Source organism: Enhydra lutris, unplaced genomic scaffold, assembly GCF_002288905.1.
Source record: "Enhydra lutris kenyoni isolate GAN:26980312 unplaced genomic scaffold, ASM228890v2 scaffoldscaffold3, whole genome shotgun sequence".
NCBI lineage: Eukaryota > Metazoa > Chordata > Mammalia > Carnivora > Mustelidae > Enhydra > Enhydra lutris.
Genome location: NW_019154087.1, coordinates 56400081 through 56427515, shown reverse-complemented (window position 1 = coordinate 56427515; position 27435 = coordinate 56400081). Strand labels below are relative to the sequence as shown.

The 27435-nt window shown below is 41.9% G+C and overlaps 1 protein-coding gene across 2 annotated transcripts; it reads left to right on the top strand.

Moving 5' to 3' along the window:
- LOC111154683 (transmembrane protein 192) lies at positions 1-24885 on the top strand. Of its 2 annotated transcripts, XM_022514510.1 has the most exons (6): positions 1-70; positions 6983-7129; positions 14882-15146; positions 19790-19924; positions 23375-23477; positions 23781-24885. In XM_022514510.1, the coding sequence occupies exons 1-6, from the start codon at positions 44-46 to the stop codon at positions 23917-23919; spliced, it is 816 nt and encodes a 271-aa protein (XP_022370218.1). In that variant the 5' UTR covers positions 1-43; the 3' UTR covers positions 23920-24885. The 2 variants fall into 2 exon arrangements, with proteins under 2 accessions (XP_022370218.1, XP_022370227.1); XM_022514519.1 differs by lacking the exon at positions 19790-19924.
- The last annotated feature ends 2550 nt before the right edge of the window (positions 24886-27435 follow it).

The window sequence follows — 27435 nt, the reverse complement described above, 5'->3', positions numbered from 1 at the left end:
GAGAGGCCTGGCTGGCCGGGGCTTCGGCCTCAGGCTTCGGGAAATGGCTACGAGGGGCAGGATGGAGGACGTGAGTGCGCGGAAGTGGAGGGAGGCTGGTCCCGGAACCCCTTTCTTCCCTTGCTGGGCGCGCGGGGCGGAGACTGCCAGGGGAAGCCACCCTTAACCTCTGCGGCCGTGGCTGGAGGCGGCGCTTCTTGTGCAGGGCTGGCCCGGGGTGCGGGGTCCTGGGACGAGACCCCAGGAGGCAGTGGGGTCCGCGACGCGCCGGTTCGGGGCTTCTGTTCCCGAGTGGAGGCCGGGTGGGCTGCTGGGTGGTGGGTGCGCGGATGCGGTGTCCCTGACGGGCGCCCAGCTCACGTGCGGAGCGCGTCTTTGATCCCGGAACTGGGAACTTCACGTGATGCGCGTCTGGCCTGACCGCCCTCTCTCCGTCGCTTCTCTGCGCGGGGCGGCTGGGCTGCGCTCACATGTTCTGGGGCTCGGGGGGGAGGGGGTGTCGGTCTCCCTCGTCGTGGGTTCCCTGCGTTGGCTTTAGAGCGCTGTGGACCTGGGAGCCGCTGTGACACGCAGTCAGGCCGCCGGCGTCCCACGGGCCGACTTGTCGCTGTCATTGCTCAGAAACCCGCACTGGAGAAAAACAGTGTTGTGATGTTTTGAATGCAAGCGTGATAGGCATGGGAGGAGTTTTTAAATTGCCTTACTTCTGGTCCAAACCAGATTACATTAAAAAAAAAAAAAAACCCAAAAAAAAAACCATAGGCCTAGTTTACAGTCTGTATCGTACAAAGTGAAATCTTGACTTAAATATATTGAAATTTTCTTAGGGGAAACATGTAATTGTGCCCAGAATTAACTGGTTTGCCTCATTGACAGGTAATAAAATCTATCCTTGAGAAATGCAAAGTTGACAGTTACATTAAAGCATTAATTTGGATTAATACATAAATAGGAATATTACTGTGATCCTGTCATTGAATTAGAGGCATTAGGCAAGACACATAACAGTCCCAGGCCTACAAGAGCTTAGATTCTTATGTAAGTAACAACCACACTTAAAGTATGGTAACTAAGATCCAAACAATTTCTAATGATAAAGCTAAAACCTACCATTTTTTTTTCAGTTGAAAAAATGTAAAACTAACTGTAAGACATTGAAGGTAGATTTGACATTCACATACATTTGAAGAAATAAATCATTGTTTCTGAATTTTTAAGGGTGACATTTGTAAGCTGACAGTGTATGGGGAAAAATCAGGAAAATGTGTGCTGTAAATGCTTCTTGGTTGATGCTAAGTTGCCCCCAGATTTTTGAATCTGTAGCCTTTAGTTTTAGGATGAGTACAATCTAGAAATCTGTTCCACCAAACAAATGGAGATTAATGTTTCACCAACAGTTACATATCTAAATCACTTTAGATCTGAGCAAGTTGCCTGTTTTGGGTAATTTGTGGCTATGATTTCTACCATTCAGTAAAAAGCTAAAAATATGGTGTATGCTATAGGCCTAGACACTTATAAGAGTTAACAGAGGCAAAGGCTCTTTATTTAGGGTTCACTGTTTACAAGCTATGAAACCAACTCTGGCTGATTTAAGGAAGAAAGGAATTTCTTTGAAATGATCAGAGTGAGTGAATACCTACGCCTCTGAAAGGACTCCAATCAAGGGCGACACAAGGGATCTAAGGGACCGGGGTCCTTTCAGAGTCTGTCCTGGACTGAATGTGCCCGCCGTAGTCTCCCTTTGGTTTGTCGCCCACAGAAAGAATTGAATTGTCCAGCCCCCTTAGGTTCTACCAGAGGCCAGAGGTTCCACCTTCCCAGAGGAGGGTGAAAAGTACTGAAGGATGTTCCCATTGGGACTTAATGGAGAGGTGGACAGTGAGTCCCCAGAGGAGATCCAGTTATTATCACAAAAGAAGAGGAAAGAGATTCATGTGGGCAAAACAGCAGATATCTTGTCCAGGTCATGATGTGTAGTTCTTAATAGTGTAAGTGAAGAAATTACATGGATTCCAGGAGTTGTCTTCATTTTACCTTTCACACGGAGATGGTGAGTTGCCATCTGAGAGTGATGAGGCATTGTTACACATTTCCTGTAGAATCCACTAGACAGTGGATTTGATATAGCCTTCAAATACGTTTTATTTACTGAGTCTAATAAGTGACATAGAGAAGAAACCATATTATCGTCTCCAACCTGTTCAGTGTAATCAGGAGAAACAGAATGTATATACATTAAAAAGGAAAAAATACAAGATAGCACTCATAAGGAAAAAATACAATACAGCCTTGGTGGCTGGGTGGGTTAAGCGGCTGCCTTCGGCTCAGGTCATGATCCTGGGATCCTGGGATTGCGCCCCACATGGGGCTCCCTGCTCAGCAGGAAGTCTGCTTCTCCCTCTCCCTCTGCCCCTCCACCCCTGCACATGGCTCGCTCTTGCTCACTCCTGCTTGCTCTCTCAAGTAAATAAATAAAATCTTAAAGAAAAAAGAACTATTCCAAATTAATATTATGAGCAGTACATTTTATAGCAGTTGTAGAGTAGAAAGAAAACAGTTGGCAAGGGGGCGCCTGGGTGGCTCAGTGGGTTAAGCTGCTGCCTTCGGCTCAGGTCATGATCTCAGGGTTCTGGGATCGAGCCCCACGTCGGGCTCTCTGCTCAGCGGGGAGCCTGCTTCCCTCTCTCTTCTCTCTCTGCCTGCCTCTCTGTCTACTTGTGATCTCTCTCTGTCAAATAAATAAATAAAATCTTAAAAAAAAAAAAAAACAGTCAGCAGGACAAGTTGTTTCTTTGTTTTTGTTTTTGTCTTTTAGAGGGGGTGGGGGAGGGCGCCTGGGTGGCTCAGTGGGTTAAGTCTCTGCCTTCGGCTCAGGTCATGATCTCAGGGTCCTGGGATCGAGCCCCACATCAGGCTCTCTGCTCAGCAGGGAGCCTGCTTCTCCCTTTCTCTCTCTGTCTGCCTCTGCCTACCTGTGATCTCTGTCTGTCAAATAAATAAATAAAATCTTTAAAAAAAAAAAAGTTTTAGAGGGGGTGGGGGAGAGATTGAATCTTAAGCAGGCTCCACACCCAACTCGGAGCTGACTGGGGCTCCATCTCAACCCTGAGATCATGACCTGAGGCGAAATCAATAGTCTGATACTCAACTGACTGAATCACCCAGGAGCCCCTGCATAACAAATTTTATAGAGCACTTAAGGCTTGTATGGATTCTGAAAAAAATAAGGATATTTGTGGGGCCGTCTAGAAAGGTCATTTAGGCTAGGGGAGGAGGGGCATGCAAGGGAGGTAAATGGGAGATAAATGGACAGTAGTCTTACAGTTAAGGTCTCAAGGCCTGCTTTGTTTAAACTCTCAGGCCCCAAGTGTTCAAGAAGTTGGGCAATGTTTCGTTCACTCCACACACATACTGAGCCTGTACTCTATGTTAGATGCTAAAGGTATAATGAAAGTACAAAACAGAGTCTCTGCCCATGTGAAGCACACTTTTCCAACAACTTTGCTATCCTGTGGTTAGCATTGGAAGTTGTAATAGACATGTGTGAGAGTGAAGTAGGGACTTCTGTTCCTAGCCAGCACGGTATAACAGGGACTGGATTCATTCTTCTGCCTGAAGTAACCAAAAAACTACATGCAATATTGGAAACAACACTTTTTTGAGCTATTGAACGTTGGGCAGTGAAAGCCAGTGCTTTCCAAGAGGAGGGGGATGGAGTGAGTCATATGACTGCCCCAGCTGACCCCCTTGAGAGAGGCTGAGGGCTGTGACAGGAAAGGGTGCCCCGGCAGAGGTCAGCAGGCTCCCTGAGTTGAGGAGTTGGAGCTGAGAGTCTGGGGAGACTGAGGCAACGAGAGTTCACGTGGCAGTACCTGGAGAGGAAAACTGAAAACGTGCAGAATGCCCCTCAGGGAGTCAGCAGAGTCCTGCTCAGTATGGGCCTGTGAGGACATTGCCCACAGCCTGGAAAAGAACCACCTGAAATGACTAGAGGAGGCGGAACTTAGCGCTCACACAGGGCCAGGCATAGTGGCTAGTCCACCAGTCCAACTGGAAACTCAATAATTCACAGGGTACTAGGTCTCACAGAGGTCTTACCTTCATAGTGGGGAATAACTAGCCTTAGACTAAATGTGGCTGTGGTCCCACCTAACAATAAATAAATAAAAGCAAGGCCAAAAAGATCAAACTGTTTCCAAGTAATTTAACTGCGTTCCAGAAAAAAACAAAAACTCAAGACTATAGGAACACAAAACTGTCCCACACCCAAAGCAATAAATCGGGAAGTCTTTCATCCAATCCAAAATTACCAAGCACTGATGATTATGTGATGTGGTGAAGGTGTTAGGTAATGCTTCAGTGGGAATCATTTTGCAATATATATAAGTGTGTCATATTAACTCCTGGTGCACTTTAAACTTACACAAAGCCATATGTCAACTGGATCTTAATAAGTTGAAAAAAATTATCAAGCATGCAAAAGGCAGGAAAACATGACATATAAGTCAGTTGAAATGAATCAGAAATGACATGCTAAAAATAGCAAACAGGAACACTGAAAAATTATTATACCCGTTTTCTGTGTGTTCAAAGGGGTAAAAAGACATACGGAAGATATAAAAGAGATCCAAGTCAGACTTGGGGACATGAGAAGTACAATGTTGGCTGACAGGGCAGTAGGAACAATGTTGAGGATCAGCGAAGCCAGTGTTCTTGCTAAGACAAGCCCTTGACACGTGGGCCAAAATAAGTAAAGGCACAGGGACTGAAAGAGATTGGTGAGAGACAGGCGCATGAGCAGTAAGCATCAGGAAGGAGAGAGAAGTAACGAGAGGCAAGACCCAAAAAGTAGCTTGGGAAGGGATTCTAACACAGAGAGCCAGAATAAGAATTTGGATTTTGTCCAGAGGAGAATGGGGAGGGACTCAAGTTTTGGGGGAGAGAAACGTAAATGTTCATGTTAGAAGACATCGACCGCAGCAAGACGTTGCTAAGATCTGGAGACTGGAAGGCAAAGGCCATGAGAAATGATGGGACCTGGCCTGAATAGTGAGAATGGAGAGCAAGATGAGATTGAGGGGCCAGAGTGGTAAGGCGTGCTCCATGGGGAGCAAGGGAAGAGCAAGTGGTAGAGACAGCAGAGGCTGATACTGACTATCACGTCTGTGCCAGCCAGTGTTCCAGCCATTTTATGAATAGTAACTCATCTGATCTCCCCCCTCTAAGCTATGAAGCAGTTGCTATTAGCACTCTGTTTCCTGAGATGAGAAACAGGCACAGAGATGAAGTAACTCCCTCACTGCTAAGGAAGCAGGAGAACTGGTATCCGAATGGGGCAGTTTCCTTAGGAGTTTACCTGTAAGCACAATACTGACTGCCTTTGCATCTGGTCAGAGCTGATTCTCCCCACAGCTCCCGATAACCTCTCCTGCTTAGCCCAGGTCTTTGACGACACCCTGACTGACTTAGGACACTGCTGAGATAGGATTGGAACAGTCATTCATTCATCATCTGTTCCGCGGGTGCTAACCCCCAGTACCTGTTGGGCGTTAAGATTACAAAGACAAATACATGGTGGGGAGTTTGTGGGTCTCATATAATCTACTTGGGAGGGTAGGTAAGAGGTAGGACTGTCATAGGATAGTATGATAGAGGAGGCAAGCACCAAACTATGTGGGAGGGTGTGGAGGTATGGCGTGATCTAGATGCTTGGCAGCCCAGGAAGGCTACGTGTAAGAATTGACCCAGCAGGACCTGGAAGGATGCGCAGATGGTAGCCAGAGGAAGCTCTGTGAAGACTGGGACATCTGTCTGCTGCCTGAGAGAGAGCTAGAGGTAGAGGAGTCTGGAAAAGAACAGAAATAATCAGAATCATACCGTAAGTTACAGCAAACTAAACAGGAAGCTGTATGTAGGCACTGAATGAAAAAAAAAAAAAAAGAAATTTGCAGAGCAGCATTGAATGCCTGAGTTTGGAAACTGAGAAGCCTGCCCCAGATCTGAATTAGGCTCCAGATTATTATTTTTATCTTTGTAATCTGGTGCCCAGAAACCATCCCTATAACATTTGTCTCACTCTACCCCTTCCAAAGAGCCCTTATCTGTTTCCAAATGCTATTCTCAGGTTTCCCTTTTTCCGATGAAATCGGAATGCAAGTTATTTCCATCCTATTTTTGTCCAGTTAGCTCACTTATAATATTATTTCATCCTGTATACCTTTATCCCCAGCTTCCCCAATGAAAATGTAATCTTTTGGACAGGGACTGTGTTTTATAATTTTTTCATCTTCTAGTATATTATATATAATAGTTTTCAGCAAGGGTCTTAGATTAAGAGATGGTTATATGAGCCAGAGATCTGGTAGTACTGTTCCTGCCGAGACAGCACCTTTAAATAAGTCAGACTGAAATTTTAGGTTGCAGCTTAACGCCATCAGCTACTTCCGGAACTTTGCAAGTTGTTTTCATTGAGACTCTGGTATCTGTCAACTAAAGTCTCCTTGAAGCTCTATCATGGTGATCTGTTTCCTTCTCTAAAACATTTCTATCATAACTGAAAGTTTAATAAAGCCTCCACCAACTTTCCAAAATTTTGTGGAACATCAGGATGTAGTTTTAGAATTGCAACCATATGTAATTATTTCATCAATAATCTAAGTAATGTTAGATAAATCAATATCTAAGTTTGAGGACTCAAAGAAAACATTGTTTGCTTTAATCTCATTATGTAATACCTCACTTGAAGATAATTGAAGTAAGATTTCCTCAACCCATTTTAACACTTGTTTTCACCAACTTGTATACAGTAGTTACCTAGAAGTTTATGGTATTTTTAAACTCGCTTTATGTAGGGAGGGTATTTTTCTTGCCTCTAACTTGTGTAATGGTTTTTAATGCTTTAGAATTTAGTAGATTTGTCTTAGAAACATAATCGGAAAAATGGGGATTAAAAGATTGCTTCTGTTTTTCTGTACCTCAGGGTTCCTTGGATCTCACTCAAAGTATTGAAGATGACCCTCTTCTGGACACCCAGCATCTTCCACACCATTCATTACATGCTCAGTTTAGACCCAGATTCCATCCTCTTCCTACGGTCATCATAGCAAATCTTCTCTTATTAATACATGTAAGTTGGCTGGGACAATAATCCATACAGAGGCGATGTTCTTAAAATATATATATAAGCTCAGGATGCCTGGGTGGCTCAGTTAGTTAAGCATTTGCCTTCAGCTCAGGTCATGATCCCAGGGTCCTGGGATCCAGCCCTGTGTCGGGCTCCGAGCCTGCTTCTCCCTTTCCCTCTGCTGCTGCCCCTGCTATGCTCTCTGTCTCTCTGTCAGATGAATAAATCTTAAAAAAAAAAAAAAAAAAAAAAAAAAAAAAAAATATATATATATATATATATATATATATATATGTACACACACACATATATATATATGTACACACACACACATATATATATGTACACACATATATATATACAAGCTCTTATGTATATATAAAATGTAATAATAATAATATATATGTGTGTTTGTGTATGATCTTCAGAGGGCAGTTGGCTACATCTACCAACTTTTTTTTTTTTTTTAATATTTTATTTATTTATTTGACAGAGAGAGATCATAAGCAGGCAGAGAGTCAGGCAGAGAGAGGAAGCAGGCTTCCTGCCAGGCAGAGAGCCTGATGTGGGGCTCGATCCCAGGACCCTGGGATCACAACCTGAGCTGAAGGCAGAGGCTTTAATCCACTGAGCCACCCAGGTGCCCCTACATCTACCAACATTTAAAATGTACATACTTTTTTATTATTGCTCTACTTCAAAGAATTTATTGCAAATATATTTGCACAGTGTAAGGATATTGTTAATAGTAGTAATGTTGTCTGTAATATCAAGATATTGCAACTACCACCATTCAGAGGACACTTTGTATTTCCCATCCATATGAAGGAATGCTCTGCAACTATTGGAAAAAAAAACAGGGTGGATGTGTATATATTAATTAGACTAGCCTTCATGCTTACATTGTTGAGTATTCATAAACACAGGTTTACATTCGGGTTTGCATGCATGGAATGTTCCCATTAGCACATTTTAAAAGATAATTGAGAGGGCTGGTGTGCGTGTGTATTCCCGTATATAAACAGAAAATTTCTAGAAGCATTCACAAGATCCTTTAACACTAGGTATCACTGTGGTAGAGGTCTGAGGTCCTCAGTAGAAGGCACACCTGATACATTTTACTGTTTGCCTTTTGTACTATTCGAAACTTCTTTTTACCATATGCATGTGTTTTTCAGTTACTAAAACAAAAAAAAAGTAGATAAATCTATATATGTTGACACAGAAATTTATCAATTTATCTACACTTAGAAAATAATGTTAAGGAGAGAAGTCGAGTTGCAGCAGAACAGTAAGTAGTGTTGCCCCATGTTTTAAACAATGATAAAATTACAAATGTCTGGGGATTTTTTTTTTTTTTTTTTTTTTTTTTTAATCAAGAGAGTGTGAGTTGGGGGGTGGGGAGGCAGAGGGAGAGGGAGAGAAAGAATCCTAAGCAGGTTCCATCTTCAGTGTGTAGCCAGACACAGGGCTTGATCCCATGACCCTGAGACTATGACCTGAGCTGAAATCAAGAGTTTGATGCCCATTAAAAAGGCTGTGTGTTGTGGTGAGCACTGTGAATTCTGTAAGGCTGATGAACCACAGACCTGTACCCCTGAAACAAATAATACATTATATGTTAGTCAATAAATAAATAAATAAATAAATAGGTAATGGTGGAGAAAGTTAAAAAAAAAAAAAAAAAGAGTTGGATGTCCAACTGACTGAGCCACCCAGGCTCCCCAAATGTCTGGGAATTTCTAAAGACATATGTGTTGCAACTAGTAGATAAATAAGTTCTGGAGAGGGCAACCCTGTCAGGACCCCTCTCACTCCTGAGAGCTTTTTCTGCATCCTTGCTTTAAAAAATTCTATCACTTTAGGGGCGCCTGGGTGGCTCAGTGGGTTAAGCCTCTGCCTTCGGCTCAGGTCATGATCTCAGGGTCCTGGGATCGAGCCCCACATTGGGCTCTCTGCTCGGCAGGGAGCCTGCTTCCTCCTCTCTCTCTGCCTGCCTCTCTGCCTACTTGTGATCGCTCTCTGCCAAATAAATAAATAAAATCTTTTAAAAAAAAAATTCTATCACTTTAAAAAAAGAAAAAAGTCCTGGCAATCAAATGCATAGCCTAGTTTGTACAGTCAGCCATATTTTATGTATTATGAACTTCAGAGTTGCCAAGAGATTAGATAGCTTAATTGTTGTCACCACAAAAAGGAAGTGGTAATGATGTGAAGTGATAGAGGTGTTAGCTAACACTGGGAAGGTAATTATATTGCAATACATAAATTTATCAAATCAACCAGTTGTAGGGGCACCTGGCTGTCTCAGTTGGAGGAGGGTGTGACTCTTAACCTCAGGGTCATGGGTTTGAGCCCCACATTGGCTGTTGAGATTACTAAAACTAAAATAAAAAGTTAAAAAAAAAAGAAAGAAAAAACAAACCAAAAGCCAGGTTGTCCTCTTTAAACTGACACAATGGTATATCAATGGTATATGCCAGTTATTCAATAAGAATACAGAAGTAAATAAATTCAACATCACATGCACACAAAAAGAAACCCCTAAATGGAAAAACAAACAAGCAAAACACCTGTACGTGTGAGTGGTCTTGGTGTAACTTATCGATGGCTCTGCATCCAGTCTGTTAATCATCTCCATTTTGGTCACTGAAATCTGAAGCTCGAGAGGATGTAGTTATTCTTTGCTACAGTGTGAAAAGTCAGGGGGGCAAGTTCTTAGCGATCCCAAATGTTTATGAGAAGAATGAATGTGGTTTGTTGACTCGTTCAGCTGCTGCTCCAGTGACACACACCATGTAGACTTGAATTCAGAACTGAATACCCTGAGGAGAGAGGAGCATCCTTTTTCCTTGTGTAGATATAGTTAAGTGTGGCCTGGTTCTATCAGGGCTTCCCAATCCCCAGATTATCAACTGAAGAGGTGGCCTCTTGGTCCCTGGCCAGATTATCAACTGAAGAGGTGGCCTCTGGTCCCTGGCCTGTTTTCTTCTTCTTCTTTTTTTTAATAACATATCTTTAATTTGTGTAACATACTCTCTATGTATGTATACCCCCACATACACACAAACATACACACATATGACTTTGAAAAACCCTTTTATATTAAAATGCCTGCCTACAGGGGCATCTGGGTGGCTCAATGGGTTAAGCTCAGCTCTGCCTTCAGCTTAGGTCATGATTTCAGGGTCCTGGGGTCGAGCCCCACATCAGGCTCTCTGCTCAGCAGGGAGCCTGGTTCCCCCTCTCTCTTTGCCTGCCTCTCTGCCTACACGTGCCTCTCTGTGTCAAATAAATTTAAAAAAAAAATCTTTAAAATGCCTGCCTATGATACTATGGGATCGATTGCCCTAATTTTAGGACTAAGAAAATCTTGTGTTAAAAAGCAAGAAAAATACCAGCATTACCCTGATACCCAAACCAGATAAAGACACCACAAAAAAAGAACCGTAGGCAAACATCCTCTGATGAACATAGATACAAGAATCCTCAACAAAATACTAGCAAACCAAATCCAACAATACATTTCAAAAAATCATTTAACGCAATAAGTGGGATTTATTCCTGGGTTGCAATGGTGGTTCAATACTTGTAAATCAATCAACATGATTCATCCCATTAATTATTTTAAAAAGGATAAGAACCATGCAGTCATTTCAATGGATCAGAAAAAAAAATTGACAGAGTACAACATCCATTCATGATAAGAAACCCTCAACAAAATACGTTTAGAAGAAACATACCTCAACATAATAAAGGCCATCTATGAAAAACCCACCGCTGGCATCATCCTAAATGGGAAAAAAAACTGAGCTTTCTCTTAAAGATTTTATTTATTTATTTGTCAGAGAGAGAGAGCACAAGCAGGGGGAGCAGCAAAGGCAGAGGGAGAAACAGACTCGCCACTGAGCAAGAAGCCTGATGTGGGGCTCTATCCCGGGATCCTGGGATCATGACCTGAGCCAAAGGCAGATGATTAACCAGCTGAACTACCCAGGCATCCTGTGCTTTTTCTTTACAGCCAAGAACAACAAGGGCTGTCCACTCTCACCACTTTTATTCAACATAGTACTAGAAGTCCCAGCCTCAGCAATCCGACAACAAAAAGAAAGAAAAGGCATCCGAATCAGCAAGGAAGAAGTAAAACTTTCACTGTTTGTACATGACATGAGACTACACATAGAAAGCCTGAAAGATCCACCAAAAAACTGCTAGAACTAATAACAAATTCAGCAAAGTCACAGGATACAAAATCAATGTTCAGAAATCTTTTGCATATCTATACACCCAATTACGAAGCAGTGTAAAGAGAAATCAAGGAATCAGTCCTATTTACAATTGCACCAAAACCCAAAAGCTACCAAGGAATAAACCATAGAGGTAAAAGACCTATACTCTGAAAACGCTAAAACACTGATGAAAAATTGGAAGATGACATAAAGAAATGGAAAATCATTCCACACTCATGGATTCAAAGAAAAAATACTGTTAAAATGCCTGTACTACCCAGAGAAATCTACACATTTAATTCAATCCCTATCAAATATCAAAATACCAGCAGCATTTTTCAGAGAACTAGAACAAACAATCCTAAAATTTGTATGGAGCCACAGAAGACCCCAAATAGCCAGAGCAACCTTGAAAAAGAAAAGCAAAGCTGGAGACATCACAATTCCTGACTTCAAGTTCTAGGACAAAGCTGTAGTGATCAAGACAGTATGGTACTGGCACAAAAATAGACTCATAGGTCAATGGAACAGAATAGAAAACCCAGAAATGAACCCACAATTATTGGTCAGTTAATCTTCAACAAAACAGGAAAGAATATCCAGTGGGAAAAAGACAGTCTCTTCAATAAACAGTGCAGGGAAACTGGACAGCTGCATGCGAAAGAATGAAACTACACCATTCTCTTTTACCATACACAAAAATACACTCAAATTGGATGAAAGACCTAAATATGAGACCTGAAGCCACAAAACTTGAGGAAAATACAGGCAGTAATTTCTCTGCCATTAGCCATAGCAACTTTTTTCTAGAAAAGTCTCCTGAGGCAAGAGAAACAAGTTAAACTATTGGGACTACATCAAAATAAAACGCTTCTGCACAGCGAAGGAAACAAACAAGAAAACTAAAAGGCAACCTACAGAATGGGAGAAGATACTTGCCAATGACAAATCTAATAAAGGGTTAGTATCCAAAACATACAAAGAACTTACAAAACTCAACACCCAAAAAACAATCCAATTAAAAAATGGGCAGAAGACATGAACACTTACTTCTCCAAAGAAGACATCCACGTGGCCAATAGACACATGAAAGTATGCCTAACATCACTTATCATCAGGGACATGCAAATCAAAACTACATGAGATATCTCCTCACACCTGTCAGAATGGGTAAAATCAACAACATGAGAAACAACAGATGTTGGCAAGGATGTGGAGATAAAGAAACCCATCAGCATTATTGGTGGGAATGCAAACTGGTGCAGCCAATCTGGAAAACAGTACAGAGGTTCCACCAAAAGTTAAAAATAGAGCTGCCAGCAGTCACACTACTAGGTGTTTACCCAAAGAATGCAAAAACACAAATTCAAAGGGATACATGCTCCCTGTTTTTTATAGCAGTATTTACAATAACCAAATTATGAAAACAATCCAAGTGTCCATCAGCTGATGAATGGATAAAGAAGAGGTGGTATATATACACAACAGAATATTAGCCATAAAAAAGAATGAAATCTTATCATTTGCAATGATAAATGGATGGAGCGGGAGAGTATTATGCTAAGCAAAATAGTCAGAGAAAGACAAATGCCATGTCATTTCACTCATGTGGAATTTAACAAAACAAATGAGCAAAGGGAAAAAAAAAAAAAAAGAGAGGCAAACCAAAAAAGAGACTCTTAATTATAGAGAACAGACTGATGGTTCCCAGAGGGGAGGTGGGTGGGGGGATGGGAGAAATAGGTGATGGGGATGAAGGAGGGCGCTTGTCATGAGCACCGGGTTGTGTAGAGTTGTTGAAATACTATATTGTACACCTGAAACTAACATTAAATTTCCAGTCCATATACATTAATTAACTGAAATTTAAGTAAAAATTTAAACAAGCAAAATGTCTATATGCTACTTTATAAAAAATGGATCAGCTTGCTTCAATGTACAGTGTTTTCCTATATAGGGAATTTGTCGACCTTTCAGTTTTTTCCTTTATGGTAATAGGCATCTTGAGTTGCCCTAGCAAATATGACTGCTCTTGACAAATCACATATATTTTAAGTAGATTTATTATATGCTAGGATTGCCTACTATTGGTGTTTGGTGATGAATACCAAGGATACATTTTTCTTTATTTGATTTTTAAACTTACAAAATAACTTCCTTATTGTAACAAGTAAAACATTACCAAAGTGTACAAAGATAAAATCCTATCTTCCCTTTTCTCTGCTTCAGCCTTTTTCTCGGAGTTAATAAATGGGTATATCTCAGTGCCTTTCGTTCAATTCGTACAAAAAGAGGGGTGCCTGGGTGGCTGGGTCGGTTAAATGACCAACTGTTGATCTCAGCTCAGGTCTTGATCTCAGGTTCCTGAGTTCAGCCCTGTGTTGGGCTCCACCCTGGGCATGGAGCCTGCTTAACATACACACACACACACACACACACACACACACACACACTCACACACACACACACACACACACACACACACACACACACAGATTCATACATATTTTAAAGGATTTCCCCTATTTCTTCCCCCCACCCCTAGTTGGATAATACTGTATTTATCACTCTGCCCAAGTGTTTCTCACACTTGAGCCTGTGTCAGACTCCCCAGCAGGCTTGTTAAACTAGATAGCTGGGTGACATCCCCAGATTCTCCTGGTTTTGGGTGGGGCCTGAGAATTTGCATTTCTGACTAGCTCCCTTGTGATGCTGATTGTGCTGGTCTGTAAACCACACTTTGAACTACTACTCTATCTTACATCTTTTAATCCTAACATACAGACATCCATCCAAATTAATGCAGGGAGATTTAGTTAATTCTTTAATAGATCAATACTACTGTTTTACGAGTAGATGTATTTTAATTTACTCAAGCATTCTGCTATGGATGAACACATATCCTTGGGCAATTTTCAGCGTTATAATAGAGAATACTGTAATAAATATCGGTAGTCATAGAGCCGTCTGAACTGGGACTGTTACTTCTGATGAGTAGAGTTCTTAAGACAGGATCAAGATGCTTCCAAATTCTTTTTTCACATCTGTTCCTAGACCAGCAATATATGAGAATATATGAGAATTTCTGTTTCCCTGTATTTTGGCACCCATCTTTTAAAATTTTGTCGATCTAATTACATACTTGTTTTTGTTCTCTTAAAACTGAAACTAGAAATAAAGTTTTTTTAGCCATGATTTTTATTACTTACCTCTGAAGCACTAAATTAACTGCTTTTACTCTTTTCAATAAAAGAGAAGTGGGCAAGAAATTGTTTAAGTACTCGTCTCTATTAGACAGGATTTGGGGTGACTTCCCTTATTTGTGATTTGTTTCCAAATTTTTTGCAAATTTTTCTCCAAATTTTCTGTTTAAAACATTTGTAAAATGGAAAAAAAAGTTGTTTGTAAATTCATTTATAAAAATAGGATCACAAAAGTCATAGGTATGACTATGTGCTTGGGTGGTAAATATCATTTCTTAATTCTAAATATTGAATATTAATCCTACTGCTTTCATTTCCACCAGGTTGTATTTGTCATTTTAGCATTTTTGACAGGTGTGCTTTGTTCTTACCCTAATCCAATTGAGGACAAGTGCCCAGGAAACTATACCAACCCACTGAAGGTTCAGACAGTCATAATCCTTGGAAAAGTTATTTTGTGGATTCTGCATTTCCTTCTTGAACGCTACATCCAGTATCACCACAACAAAGTCAGAAACCGAGGCTATAACATGATCTACCTAGCTACGAGGCATCTTAAAGGACTTGCACTGATGATACACTCAACCGGTGAGTCTGGCTCAGCTTGTCTCTGGCTTGCTTGTGTGGTGGAAATGCCAGCAGAAGGAAAATGGGAGGTTTGACTTTAAAATCAAATATAGTCTCTCATGTTTGTGAGAGTGATGTGTGTTGTGGCCACTAAATAAGATCAGCTTATTGTCTTGAAGCTTTTTTAATAATATGGTCTTAATTTTCTTTTTTTTAAAGATTTTGCTTATTTAGGGGCGCCTGGGTGGCTCAGTGGGTTAAGCCTCTGCCTTCAGCTCAGGTCATGATCTCAGGGTCCTGGGATCGAGCCCCACATGGGGCTCTCTGCTCAGCAGGGAGCCTGCTTCCGCCTCTCTGCCTGCTGCTCTGCCTACTTGTGATCTCTCTCTCTCTCTGTCAAATAAATTTTAAAAATCTAAAAAAAAAATTTTTTTTTTACTTATTTATTTGACAGAGAGAGAGAGAAACACAAGCAGGAGGAGTGGCAGGCAGATGAAGAGTAAAATGCAGGCTCCCCCCTGAGCAGAGAGCCCAAGGTAGGGCTCAATTCCAGGACCCTAGGATCATGACCTGAGCTGAAGGCAGACCCTTAACTGACTGAGCCACCCAGGCACCCCAGTATAGTCTTAATTTTCCTTTCACATCTGTGTTTGTTATCATTGGGGGGGGTGAAAAAATTTCCCTCTTCTAGGAAGATTTTTGGTTGAGACCCCACTATAATAAAAGGTTAACAAGAAAAACAAATTTATTAACATGCATACCTCCTGGGGCGTCTGGGTGGCTCGGTGGGTTAAAGCCTCTGCCTTCGGCTCAGGTCATGATCCCAGGGTTCTGGGATCAAGCCCCACATCGGGCTCTCTGCTTAGCAGGGAGCCTGCTTCCTCCTCTCTCTCTCTCTCTGCCAGCCTCTCTGCCTACTTGTGATCTCTGTCAAATAAAAAAAAAAAAAACAAAAACAAAAACAAAAAAAACCATGCATACCTCCTGTGTTTCATGGGAGAGACCCAAGAAAACTGAGTAACTCTCCAGAAGGGGCCACGCCACCACCTTTAATACCATCTCTAGCCAAAGAGACCATAGACATTGTGGTGAGGCAGTGGTAGGAATAACGGGAGGGTGAGCAGGAAAAGCTCTGGAAACAACGGTAACATTATTATGCAGATTTAAGTCTGTGCCTTCTTTTTGGAAAATAGTTTCTAAGCCTTCGTTCTCTTCCTGGTACAGAAAGGACACACTTACAAACTAGTTTTCCTTTGTAACTGTCTCTTACAAAAGGGTATCTTCCAGGGCACCTGGGTGGCTCAGTCAGTTAAGTGTCAGCCTTCAGCTCAGGTCATGATCCCGGGGTCCTGGGATGGAGCCACACATCGGCCTCCCTGCTCGACGCAGAGACTGCTTCTCCCTCTCCCTCTGGTGTTCCCCCCCTCTCCCTCTGCTGCTCCCTCTCTGCAGCTCCCCCTCTGCAGCTCCCCGGAGAGAATAATGCTCTCTCATTCTCTCTCAAATAAGTAAATAAAATTTTTTTAAAAAGGTAACTTCTGGAGCGCCTGGGTGGCTCAGGGGGTTAAGCCTCTGCCTTCGGCTCAAGTCATGATCTCAGGGTTCTGGGATCGAGCCCCGCATCGGGCTCTCTGCTCAGCAGGGAGCCTGCTTCCTTCTCTCTCTGCCTGCCTCTCTGCCTACTTGTGATCTTCCTCTGTAGAATAAATAAATAAAATCTTTAAAAAAAAAAAAAAAAAAGGTAACTTCCATCAGCTTTCTGGGATTCACCTGTGTCTGTTGTTTCTTAAAACTAACCAGCTTAAAATAATCCTTATGTCGGGGTGGCTGAGTCGGTTAACCATCTGCCTTTAGCTCAGGTCATGATCTTGAGATCCTGGGATCAAGCCCCAAGTCGGGCTCCCCGCTCAGTGGAGAGTCTGCCTCTCCCTCTGCCGCCCCCCTTACTTTTCTCTCTCAAATAAATAAAATCTTAAGAAAAAAAATAATCCTTATGCCCAAAAGCATATTTTGGGGTGACATTTTCTTGCCCCCATTGTGAACATTGTGTCCACGTATCTGCCTGTGCATGATGTAGACTTTTCCCCCCTTCTGGTATGAGCCGTCTTAATCATCTCAAGGATAAGCTGCTGCTGCTATTTGATACTTGTAGGGTGAGAGGAAGAAATTGGCTTTACTTTAAATGAAGTTCAGTGTTTCTTTTAGTGAGAGACTGTGATATAATAAAATGCATTATCCAAAATGGAAAACCTTTCCAAAAGGTTGGAAAGTCTGCATAGGACTTAGCTGCATTGTACCCACTTTGTTGATTTTGCAAACATCTTAAAAAGGCTGAATGGAATTAAATTGAACGTCTTTTTTTTTTTTTTTTTTAAAGATTTTATTTATTTATTTGACAGAGATCACAAGCAGGCAGAGAGGCAGGCAGAGAGAGAGGAGGAAGCAGGCTCCCCGCTGAGCAGAGAGCCCGACGCGGGGCTCGATCCCAGGACTCTGAGATCATGACCTGAGCCGAAGGCAGCGGCTTAACCCACTGAGCCACCCAGGTGCCCCTAAACTGAACTTCTTTAGGCATTTTTGCCTTGATGTTCAAAGTTCCTACCTTTTTTAGAGAACCTCGTTTTCGGATTGAGTCCGGAATAAATACTTACACATTTTGAAACCAGATTTGAAGATAATTTTTTCCCCCAGAAAAACAGCTCTACAGAATTTAATTTTTTTTTCTTCTGTGTTCTATTAATACATTTTCTTAAAGGGCAAGTGCGAGTTCATCTACTCTGCAATGTTCTCAGTGGCAGCTGCAGGGCCATGCGATAACAGAGAAGCATTTTATAGAGATGGCTGGTTTTGACTCACTGTGGGGTGGGGGGACATTTTTACCTCTTCCTTGAGGAAGAGCTTGGCTTGTATGTTCCGCTGCTGATGTGTAATACTTGTTTTTGGCCAGAAGATGTCACTATAACCTTTCCTCCCACCCACTGAAGATAAAAGCAAAAACCCATTTTTAACTTAAGGACCATATATGCATTATAACCAAAGTAATGTTCAGTCTCTCAAGTGAGCAGTCTGGAAATAGTATTTTTGAGGCCCACCAAGGGTTGTCTGATCTTTACCTTTCTGCTCACTTTCAAATTCTTGCTAACAGATGACCCTTAATATTTCTAAGCAATTAGACCCTTACTTTTAATTGCAGATGGCATGACTTTTATGTTGCTCATATAAGGACCCAGAAGATCAAAGAGATTGGGGCAGGTATTGACCTTGTTTCTACTTTAAGCATTTTATCTTATATGAAGAATAAAAAGGTAAGTCCATGAGGGTGTAGAACATCCAGCTAATCAGATGAGTGTGACCATTGTTTCTATGGCATGTGATAGTATCGTGGGCTAGTGATTAGCTTCATCCTGATACCCTTTCTCTATAAAATCGGGGAAATAATATTTTTCACACAAACTCTGTTGCAGGAGGAAGTGAACTAACAGTACCTAGTGGTTATAAGCTTCTGCCTTCAGCTCAGGTCATGATCCCAGGGTTTTGGGATCAAGTCCAGCTGCGGCTCCCTGCTCAGCAGGGCGTGTTTCTCTCTCTACCTGCCACTCCCCCTGCTTGTGTGTGCTCTCTCCCTCTGACAAATAAAGAAACTCTTTAAAAATAAAACTACTACTACTAATTTTGGTTTTGTGTAATCTTTAAAAATCCCAAGTCCCTGTGGCAAACTCACAGTCATACCTTACACGATGGCAAGACCCAGCCTCTTTGCTCCAGAATTTTACTTTTCTTCTGCGCTGTATTCTTCAAAATGAAAGTACAAAACAAGGCTAATGATCTTCAAAACCAAATAATAGATATGCTAAGTGGGGGGGGGGGGACAGTTCATATTGATCAGTGTCCAAGCACCATTCTAAGTGTTTTTCACGTATTAACTTCATTCATTCCTCACAAGAGCACTGTGAGGAAGGTACTGTTGTTCCCATTTTTCAGACAAGGAAATTTAGGAGCAGATGTGTCAGGTCATTTGTCCATAGTCAGCAGCATGTCCCAGATGTCCAGCCAGGTGGTCCACATAACTGCAACATTCTTAACTTCTGTGCAGTTCTCTGCTGGTACATTATGTGACCAGGATGGGCCACCATGGTCCTCAAGTGCCTCTGGATTCGGAAGAACTGGGATAATGCAAGTTTCCAGAAACTTCATCCTTATGTATTTATTTATTTGAGAAAGAGAGAGCAGGGGGAGGAGCAGAGGGAGAGGGACAAGCAGACTCCCTACTGAGCACGAAGCCCACCAAGAGGCTGGATCCCATGACCCTGAGACCATGACCCGATCCAAAATCAAGAGTCAAATGCTCAACCAGCTTAGCCACCCAGGCACCCCTGCATCCCTTTTTAAATGCACATGGGACTTCATGCGATGCCATTGTTAATAATTGTATAGAGCAAAAAATCATAACTTGGTTTTTAAGAAAATCCAGATTCTTACGTAATTGTATTTGGGGGGCATCATTAACTCTTAGTTGCGTTGGGGGTTTTTCCCTCTAGAGAGCAGCAGTTCGGGGTTTTTACCAAAGCCTCCTTCACTGCTCCGTATAACAGGGCCTGGGTGTGCGCCTGCCTTGTGGACCCCATCTGGGCTCTGCTAACCCTGCACTTCTCTGTCCTCTGCAGGCAGCACAACTCTCCTCCTCGTGTTGTGCATGCAGCACTCCTTCCCGGAGCCCAGCAGGCTGTATCTTGACCTCATCCTGGCCATCCTGGGCCTGGAACTGATCTGTTCCCTGACCTGTCTGCTCATTTACACAGGTGAGAATTACAGCGAGACTGTTGGGCCAAAGACCATTAACTAACTGGTTGTTTCATCCCTGATCATGGGAAGCATGGCCATTATCTTTATGGCAAGGTTTTCCTAGCAGCTGGGAGCCTGTTGAGCACCTGTACTTTTCAATGCTGACCTCATGCAAACTTGCGTGATTTCAAACCAACAGCAACATACCAGTGGTGCTTCTAAATTTGTGTCATAAACTAATTTTTAAAGATTTTTAAAGATAAGATACTTATCTTTAAAAAAGACCAAAAACAAAAAAATTGAAAAGACCCATGGACATTTGCTTCTTCAAAGGCAACTGAGATATAAGTCTGGCATTTAAATTCAAAATGACGGGGGCGCCTGGGTGGCTCAGTGGGTTAAGCCGCTGCCTTCGGCTCAGGTCATGATCTCAGAGTCCTGGGATCGAGCCCCGCATCGGGCTCTCTGCTCAGCAGGGAGCCTGCTTCCTCCTCTCTCTCTGCCTGCCTCTCTGCCTAGTGATCTCTCTGTCAAATAAATAAATAAAATCTTTAAAAAAAAATAATAAAATAAATTCAAAATGACAAAATACAAAATAAGTAAATAAATAAATCTTGTGTGCAAAATGCATTTAGCCCAGACTTACTTTAGGATAAACCATTTAGGAACTCATTTTCTAAATTTAGAGCTGTCTGAGGTTTGGTCTATTTGTCTGTCTCTGTGTATCTCTCTCTCTCTCAGAACTCTCAGGGATTAAAATTAAAGGAAGCTTTACTTTAGAGGGGTGCATACATGGCTCAGTTGGTTAAGTGGCTGATTCTTGATTTTGGCTCAGGTTATGATCTCAGAATCCTGGGATCAATCCCCACATCAGGCTCTGTGCTCAGTGGGGAATCTGCTAGAGGATTCTCTCTCTCTCCCCCTGTGCATACTCTCCCTCTAAAATAAACAATCTTTAAAAAAAAAAAATACGCTTTAGATATATTAACATGAAAAACAGATGGAAGAATACTTTTAACAGAAAAAAATTCAAGCCCTGGAAAAATCTAGGTTTCATTCCTGCTGCAATATTGACATGCCGTAAAATCTGTCCAAAATAGTAGCCAATTTTCTGGCACTGTGTAACAGTTATTTTGTGATAATAAAATATCTTATGTATTCATTTTGAAAAAGGTCATTTGTTTTCGCCAAGAAGGGCAAAGTCACACAGGTCTCAGCTTATGTTTCATTTTACTGATTTTTTTTTTTCTGTGCATCTCCTTAGGCCAACAGAAGAGTATTTAGAATATGAATGGTATTACTAGTTTGTAAATGTGAATGTCACATTATTGATTGATCTTTATAAATTTTTCTATAATTATCAGCTAACAATGAGCCAAATTATGGATAGGATTACATTTTGTACCTCACTTAAAAAAATAAATGTATATCACCCACTTAACTTCCTAGAAAAGAATGAGACTGGTTTTTTGTTTGTTTTTTTTTAAGATTTTATTTATTTATTTGAGAGAGAGAGAGAATGAGAGAGAGAGAAATCACACGAGAGAAGGGAGGGGCATGCAGAAAGAGAAGCAGGCTTCTTGCTGAGCAGGGAGTCCAATGTGGGACTTGATCCTGGGACTCCAGGATCATGACCTGAGCTGAAGGCAGTCGCTTAACCAACTGAGCCACCCAGGCGCCCGGAATGAGACTAGTTTTAAAGTAAGATTTGTTTTTCAATATATAAGAAACAGCTTGCTATTTCAGTAAAGTGATCCATATGACAAATGAATACTGAATTACCTTCTTGATTGAGATCAGTTCCAGTCTACAACACATCTGGAAGATGCTATAAATGAGATCATAGTTTAGATCTGAGTAGAGAATTCACTTACCCTGTTACTTTAGTACTCTACAACTTTTATTTACTACAAGGGGTGCAGGCCTTCTTGTAGTAAAGATCTATAGAATGCTCTGTGACTTGGGGCGCCTGGGTGGCTCAATGGGTTAAGCCTCTGCCTTCGGCTCAGGTCGTGGTCTCTCGAGTCCTGGGATCGAGCCCCGCATCGGGATCGAGCCCGGCATCCGGCTCTGCTCGGCGGGGAGCCTGCTTCCCTCTCTCTCTCTGCCTACCTCTCTGCCTACTTGTGATCTCTCTCTCTGTGAAATAAATAAAAATCTTAAAAAAAAAAAAAAAAAGAATGCTTTGTGACATAGAAGGCGGTAACAACAATATTCCAAAGATCATGTGAATGTCAATCATGTAAATAAGGGAAAATTAATACTGTTAAAAGGTAGTCCAAGAGGGCGCCTGGGTGGCTCAGTGGGTTAAGCCGCTGTCTTCGGCTCAGGTCATGATCTCAGGGTCCTGGGATCGAGTCTCACATCGGGCTCTCTGCTCGGCAGGGAGCCTGCTTCCTCCTCTCTCTATGCCTGCCTCTCTGCCTGCTTGTGATCTCTCTCTGTCAAATAAATAAATAAAATCTTTAAAAAAAAAAAAAAAAGGTAGTCCAAGATTTATTTTTCTAGGACTTACTGTACTATTTTTAAAGGATTTGCTGTAGCATCTATAATTAATTATAAATAAGAGATAAAAAACAAAATCCTGGGACGCCTGGGTGGCTCAGTTGGTTAAGCGGCTGCCTTCGGCTCAGGTCATGATCCCAGCGTCCTGGGATCGAGTCCCACATCGGGCTCCTTGCTTGGCAGGGAGCCTGCTTCTCCCTCTGCCTCTACCTGCCACTCTGTCTGCCTGTGCTCGCTCTTGCTTCTCTCTCTATGTCAAATAAATAAATAAAATCTTCTCTCCTCCCCTAGTCCATGCAGTTTTCCTGTTTCCCCCAAGACTAGACTCAAGCCCTTCCATCCTCCTCCATGATCGTCCCTCCCATCCCACTCCTGCTGAGTTAGGGGCTGCTTTCCAGGGCTGCCACAAGCTCTTCATGCAAGCTTCGATTTTGGTTCTTTTCATACTGTCTTGGATATAGACTGTTCATCTGTATTTTTCCCTGAACTAGTAGCTCTTTCTATAGGGTAGTATCAACAGTGGAGGTTGTTGGAAAAAAGTCATGGTTCCTGGACTGGAAACCTGGCTACTTATTTAACTTCTCTGGGCTTCACTTTATTGTAGAAGGTAGGAGTCATAGGGCATCTGCTTCAGGGAGTGGTTCTGAGAACTGGATGAGGCTGTCCATGCACAATAGTTCACCTGTGCCTTCTGTCTTTTAAATTTACCAAAAAATCAGCTGTTATTATTACCAGTAATAATGACACTCTCTGTAGTCCAGTGTTTAGTTCACGTCTGCTCACAGATTTTCAAATGCTTGAGTACATCAATAAACAAACCTGTTTATTCACTTTATGAAGCATTTTCGTCCATATTAACTTACTTGAAAAGCATAGCCAATTATTGTAATTTGAATAAATGGAAGTAAAAGTTTTTTTCATAATTAGGTAACTTGACAATATTATTGACTTTATTATTTTAGTGAAAATTCGAAAATTTAATAAAGCCAAACCACAACCTGATGTACTTGAAGAAGAAAAAATCTATGCTTACCCCAGCAATATTACCTCGGAGACTGGATTCAGGTAAGCTTTGGGTGGGAAATGAAAGACTAGAGAATTATGAGGTTGCCCCACCTTGAAAATCTAGAAAACATTCTTATGCTTGGAATTTATGATTATGCATATGTGCCTTAGATTTAAGTTTGATTTGCTTACTCCCATTCAGCTGGATAAAACCAAGTCTGATGAAAGAACTTCATTTTGGAATATTACCTTGGCTTACAGCATCTTAAGAAAAAGTCCCAAATACAATATGCTGTACTGGAAACTGGGAGGGGACCCATTTGCAAAGAGATGAGTATTGGTGAATATGTTGATTCTTCGCAGGCCTATTTCAAGCCTAGAAGAGATCGTTGAAAAGCAAGGAGACATAATTGCCTACCTGAAGCGACACAATGCCCTGTTGAGTAAGCGCTTGTTGACTTTCACTTCCTCTGACCTTGACTCTCCGCCTGCTCACGTGTGAGCTGCTCAAGGTCAGGAGGGCAGTTGCAGAGGAATGCAGAGGAATCTAAGACTGATCGATGACCTGACCAGCTATCCTCAGGAATGCCAGTTTTTGCCAGATAACATTTGACAATTTTGGTTGGAAACTTTAATTTTGCTCTCACCTGCATGGCTCTTTAGTAGGTGAGACTTTTGGGTCACTTGAAAAGTATTTCGTAGAGCCTGGATATCTCGAGGAGAACGTCTGTTTTTGCACATTTTGAAGTTGTTTAACTGTCTGGTTTATCCTAAGATCAAAGGTGTAGTTTAAACGACTCTTCCTGCCCAAGATTAGAACCCGGTAATAATTTGGCTATGTATATGGAGGAAATCTGACGCGATGATCTAGTTGAAACAAGGGTTTGATCAAGTTAAGTTTTCTCCACTCTTAAACTGATGAGAGAAATCATTTTTTTTTTTTTGTGGTTAATGTTGTTTTCCCCTGCAGAGCCTCATCATGTACTCGAAGTGCTTGTGTGGTCTGGGATGACAGCTTGGCCTCTGTAGCTCTTACGGAGAATATCCTCTTTGTAAGACCAGTCTCACTAGCTGGTTGACTATGCAAACTCCTATAGTTTTCCATTCTCCAGAAATAAGATAATCAAGATCACTTGGACCAGTGTCAGACTGACCAGTGTTGCTTGTTATGTCAGCAGCACCTTCCACTGGCAACAGCTGAAAAACTTCAGAGAAAACTTGAGAACGTTCCCCTTATTTTAATCCTTCTTTAGTTGCCATGTGTTTCAGTATTGACTATACCTTGATTAGATCAAGAAAGGTATGTTCTTTGGCTTTAAGTTGGTCCAAAAACCATCTTTTTAGCCTTGACTTATGCTTTCTTAAGTCTTATTTATTTGAATAATCTCTACACCCAGTGTGAGGCTCGAACTCACAACCCAGAGATCAAGAGTCACATGCTCTTCCAACTGATCCAGCTGGGCCCACCTTGGATTATACTTTAAAATTATGAGACTAAGATGTCATATAAACTTATATATAGATATTAATCATATCTAATTCTCCAGGTGAAATGAAGCATTTTTATGAGTAAAGGACATTATTTCCCCAGTTTTCCTAGTTTGCCCCTTTAATTCATCCATGTGCATTAGCATCTTTATGTGCTGCCCTAGAAAGCTTAATTGAGGGGAGGGGGCATTTGCGATCATGTGTGTTGGTCCATTAGCTGAATAATCAAGATCTCATTTGAAAACCCATACAATGGGACGCCTGGGTGGCTCAGTTGGTTGAGCGGCTGCCTTCGGCTCAGGTCATGATCCCAGCGTCCTGGGATCGAGTCCCACATCGGGCTCCTTGCTCAGCGGGGAGCTTGCTTCTCCCTCTGCCTCTGCCTACCACTCTGCCTGTGCTCATGCTCGCTCTCTCTATCTCTCTCTCTCTCTAATAAATAAATAAAATCTTTAAAAAAAAAAAAAAACCCATACAATATACACAACTATTTGGCAAGGTTGTATTGATTTGGTCACATCCAGGTACTTAGGAGGACGAACACCAGTTTCCTTAGATCTACTCACTGCTGGGACATTCTAAAAGTTCTCTATCAAGGGAAAAGTGATGGTCTGTCACCCAAAGTCAGTCCCCTTGAGGCCCCAAAATGGCAACATTCACAAACTAAAGCCAAATAGCATTTTTAAAAATTAAGATCATATCCAAGTTTCCTAACTTATTTTCTCCCTTCTTCTTCTTTTTTTTTTTTCTCTTTCCTTCCTTTTTAATAAGTATATCTTAAAGCCATTGCCTTCTCCAGAAATCTGTCTCTGTGTTCTGGAAGAATCTGTAAACTGCTTTTGTTGGTCTGCAAACTCCTCGAGAGCTTTCCTGGGTATAATCTGAAACTGGCCCTTGTACATGGAGGGCTGGGAGAGACCAAAGAAAGGGGCAGACCCCTCCAGACTGCTTAATAACAAAGAAACTGACTTGTTTGTTACAAGGCTTGTCTGGGGTGCCCACAAGGTGAGCAGATCCCTGCATCCGCCCGTCAGAATCTTCAAAGTATATAAGGAGGCCTTAACTTGGTTCAGTCACGTAGACCATCCAGAGCTGTCAACAGCATACCGCTGTCTCAAATCTGTGTCCTTATGCCAGCTCCCATTGTGCCAACGGTGGGCAGAACATACATTCCAAGGACAGGGGAGGGGGTGAGCAGCCTCTGATGGCCCAAGTCCAGCTCGTGGGTAAACTGGCAGTCATGTCCTCTCAATGACCTCCCCACAACAGCCTTCAGCTATTTTCCTTTTAAAAAGGAAAATACCAGGGCACCTAGGTGGCTCAGTGGGTTAAGCCTCTGCCTTTGGCTCAGGTCCTAGGATTGAGCCCTGCATTGGGCTCTCTGCTCAGCGGGGAGCCTGCTTCCCCCCCGCCCCCCGCCCACCGCCTGCCTCTCTGCCTACTTGTGATCTCTGTCAAATAAATAAATCTTTTTTAAAATAAATTAATAAATAAATAAGGAAAACACCAGTAGGAGATGATTCTTACTTGGTTTTAAGTTCACTTGGGGTGTGTAGTCAGTTTCTAGTGTTTATAGGATGAACTTTGGCTTACAGAGAAAGATATAGTTAAAAAGTTGGCATACTCAGATTCTGCTTGCTGTCTATAGAACCACAAAGACTTTTCTAAACTCAATAATGAACATATCAAACAATAAGAAAAATGAAACAAGGTATCAAAACCAGGAAAACAGGGTAATGAACAAAGCATTTTAAATGTTAAGCATTCTATTCACCAGGCAGGTGGTGTGCTAGTACAGCAGATAAAAAATTAAGATGACCCTGGTGTGTAAGGAGGAAGGAGGGGACTAGGATTTCTAGGCTTTGTGCTAAGTGAAATAATGGCTGTCAGCCCAAGGAACTGGAACTTCGGGTCAGAGTACCAGTACCATAGTAGGGAAGGGGCTGTAGGAACTCCAGGCAAATCAATGAGTCACGCAAGGCAGCTACAAAGGTTACAAGCACTGTGTCAAGTTTGAACCAAAAGAATGAGGGAGTGGGGCGCCTGGGTGGCTCTGTGGGTTAAAGCATCTGCCTTCAGCTCAGGTCATGATCCCAGCGTCCTGGGAACCAGCCCCACATCAGGCTCTCTGCTCAGCAGGGAGCCTGCTTCCCTTCCTAGCTCTCTGCCTGCTTCTCTGCCTACTTGTGATCTCTGTCAAATAAGTAAATAAAATCTTAAAAAAAAAAAAAAGTATGAGGGAGGACACGGGAGGAGACCTGGATAGTCTCAGATCTAGGAGGGTGCCCTGATGCTATTGAGGGGTCCCCTGAAATGGGATCCACGAGGATCCAATTACAGTACAAGGAGGAGGAAAGCTAGGTGGCAGAAAGAGTTGGCTCTGAACGAGGGCAGGCACAGTGACATTGAAAGTCTATGTATATATGTATAATATGTATTTCTATAATTTGGGGATTTTATTTCAGATGATAGCATCATGACTTAGAAGCTAAAAGCTCGTTTTTTAGAAGAACACTGTTGAAAAATATAA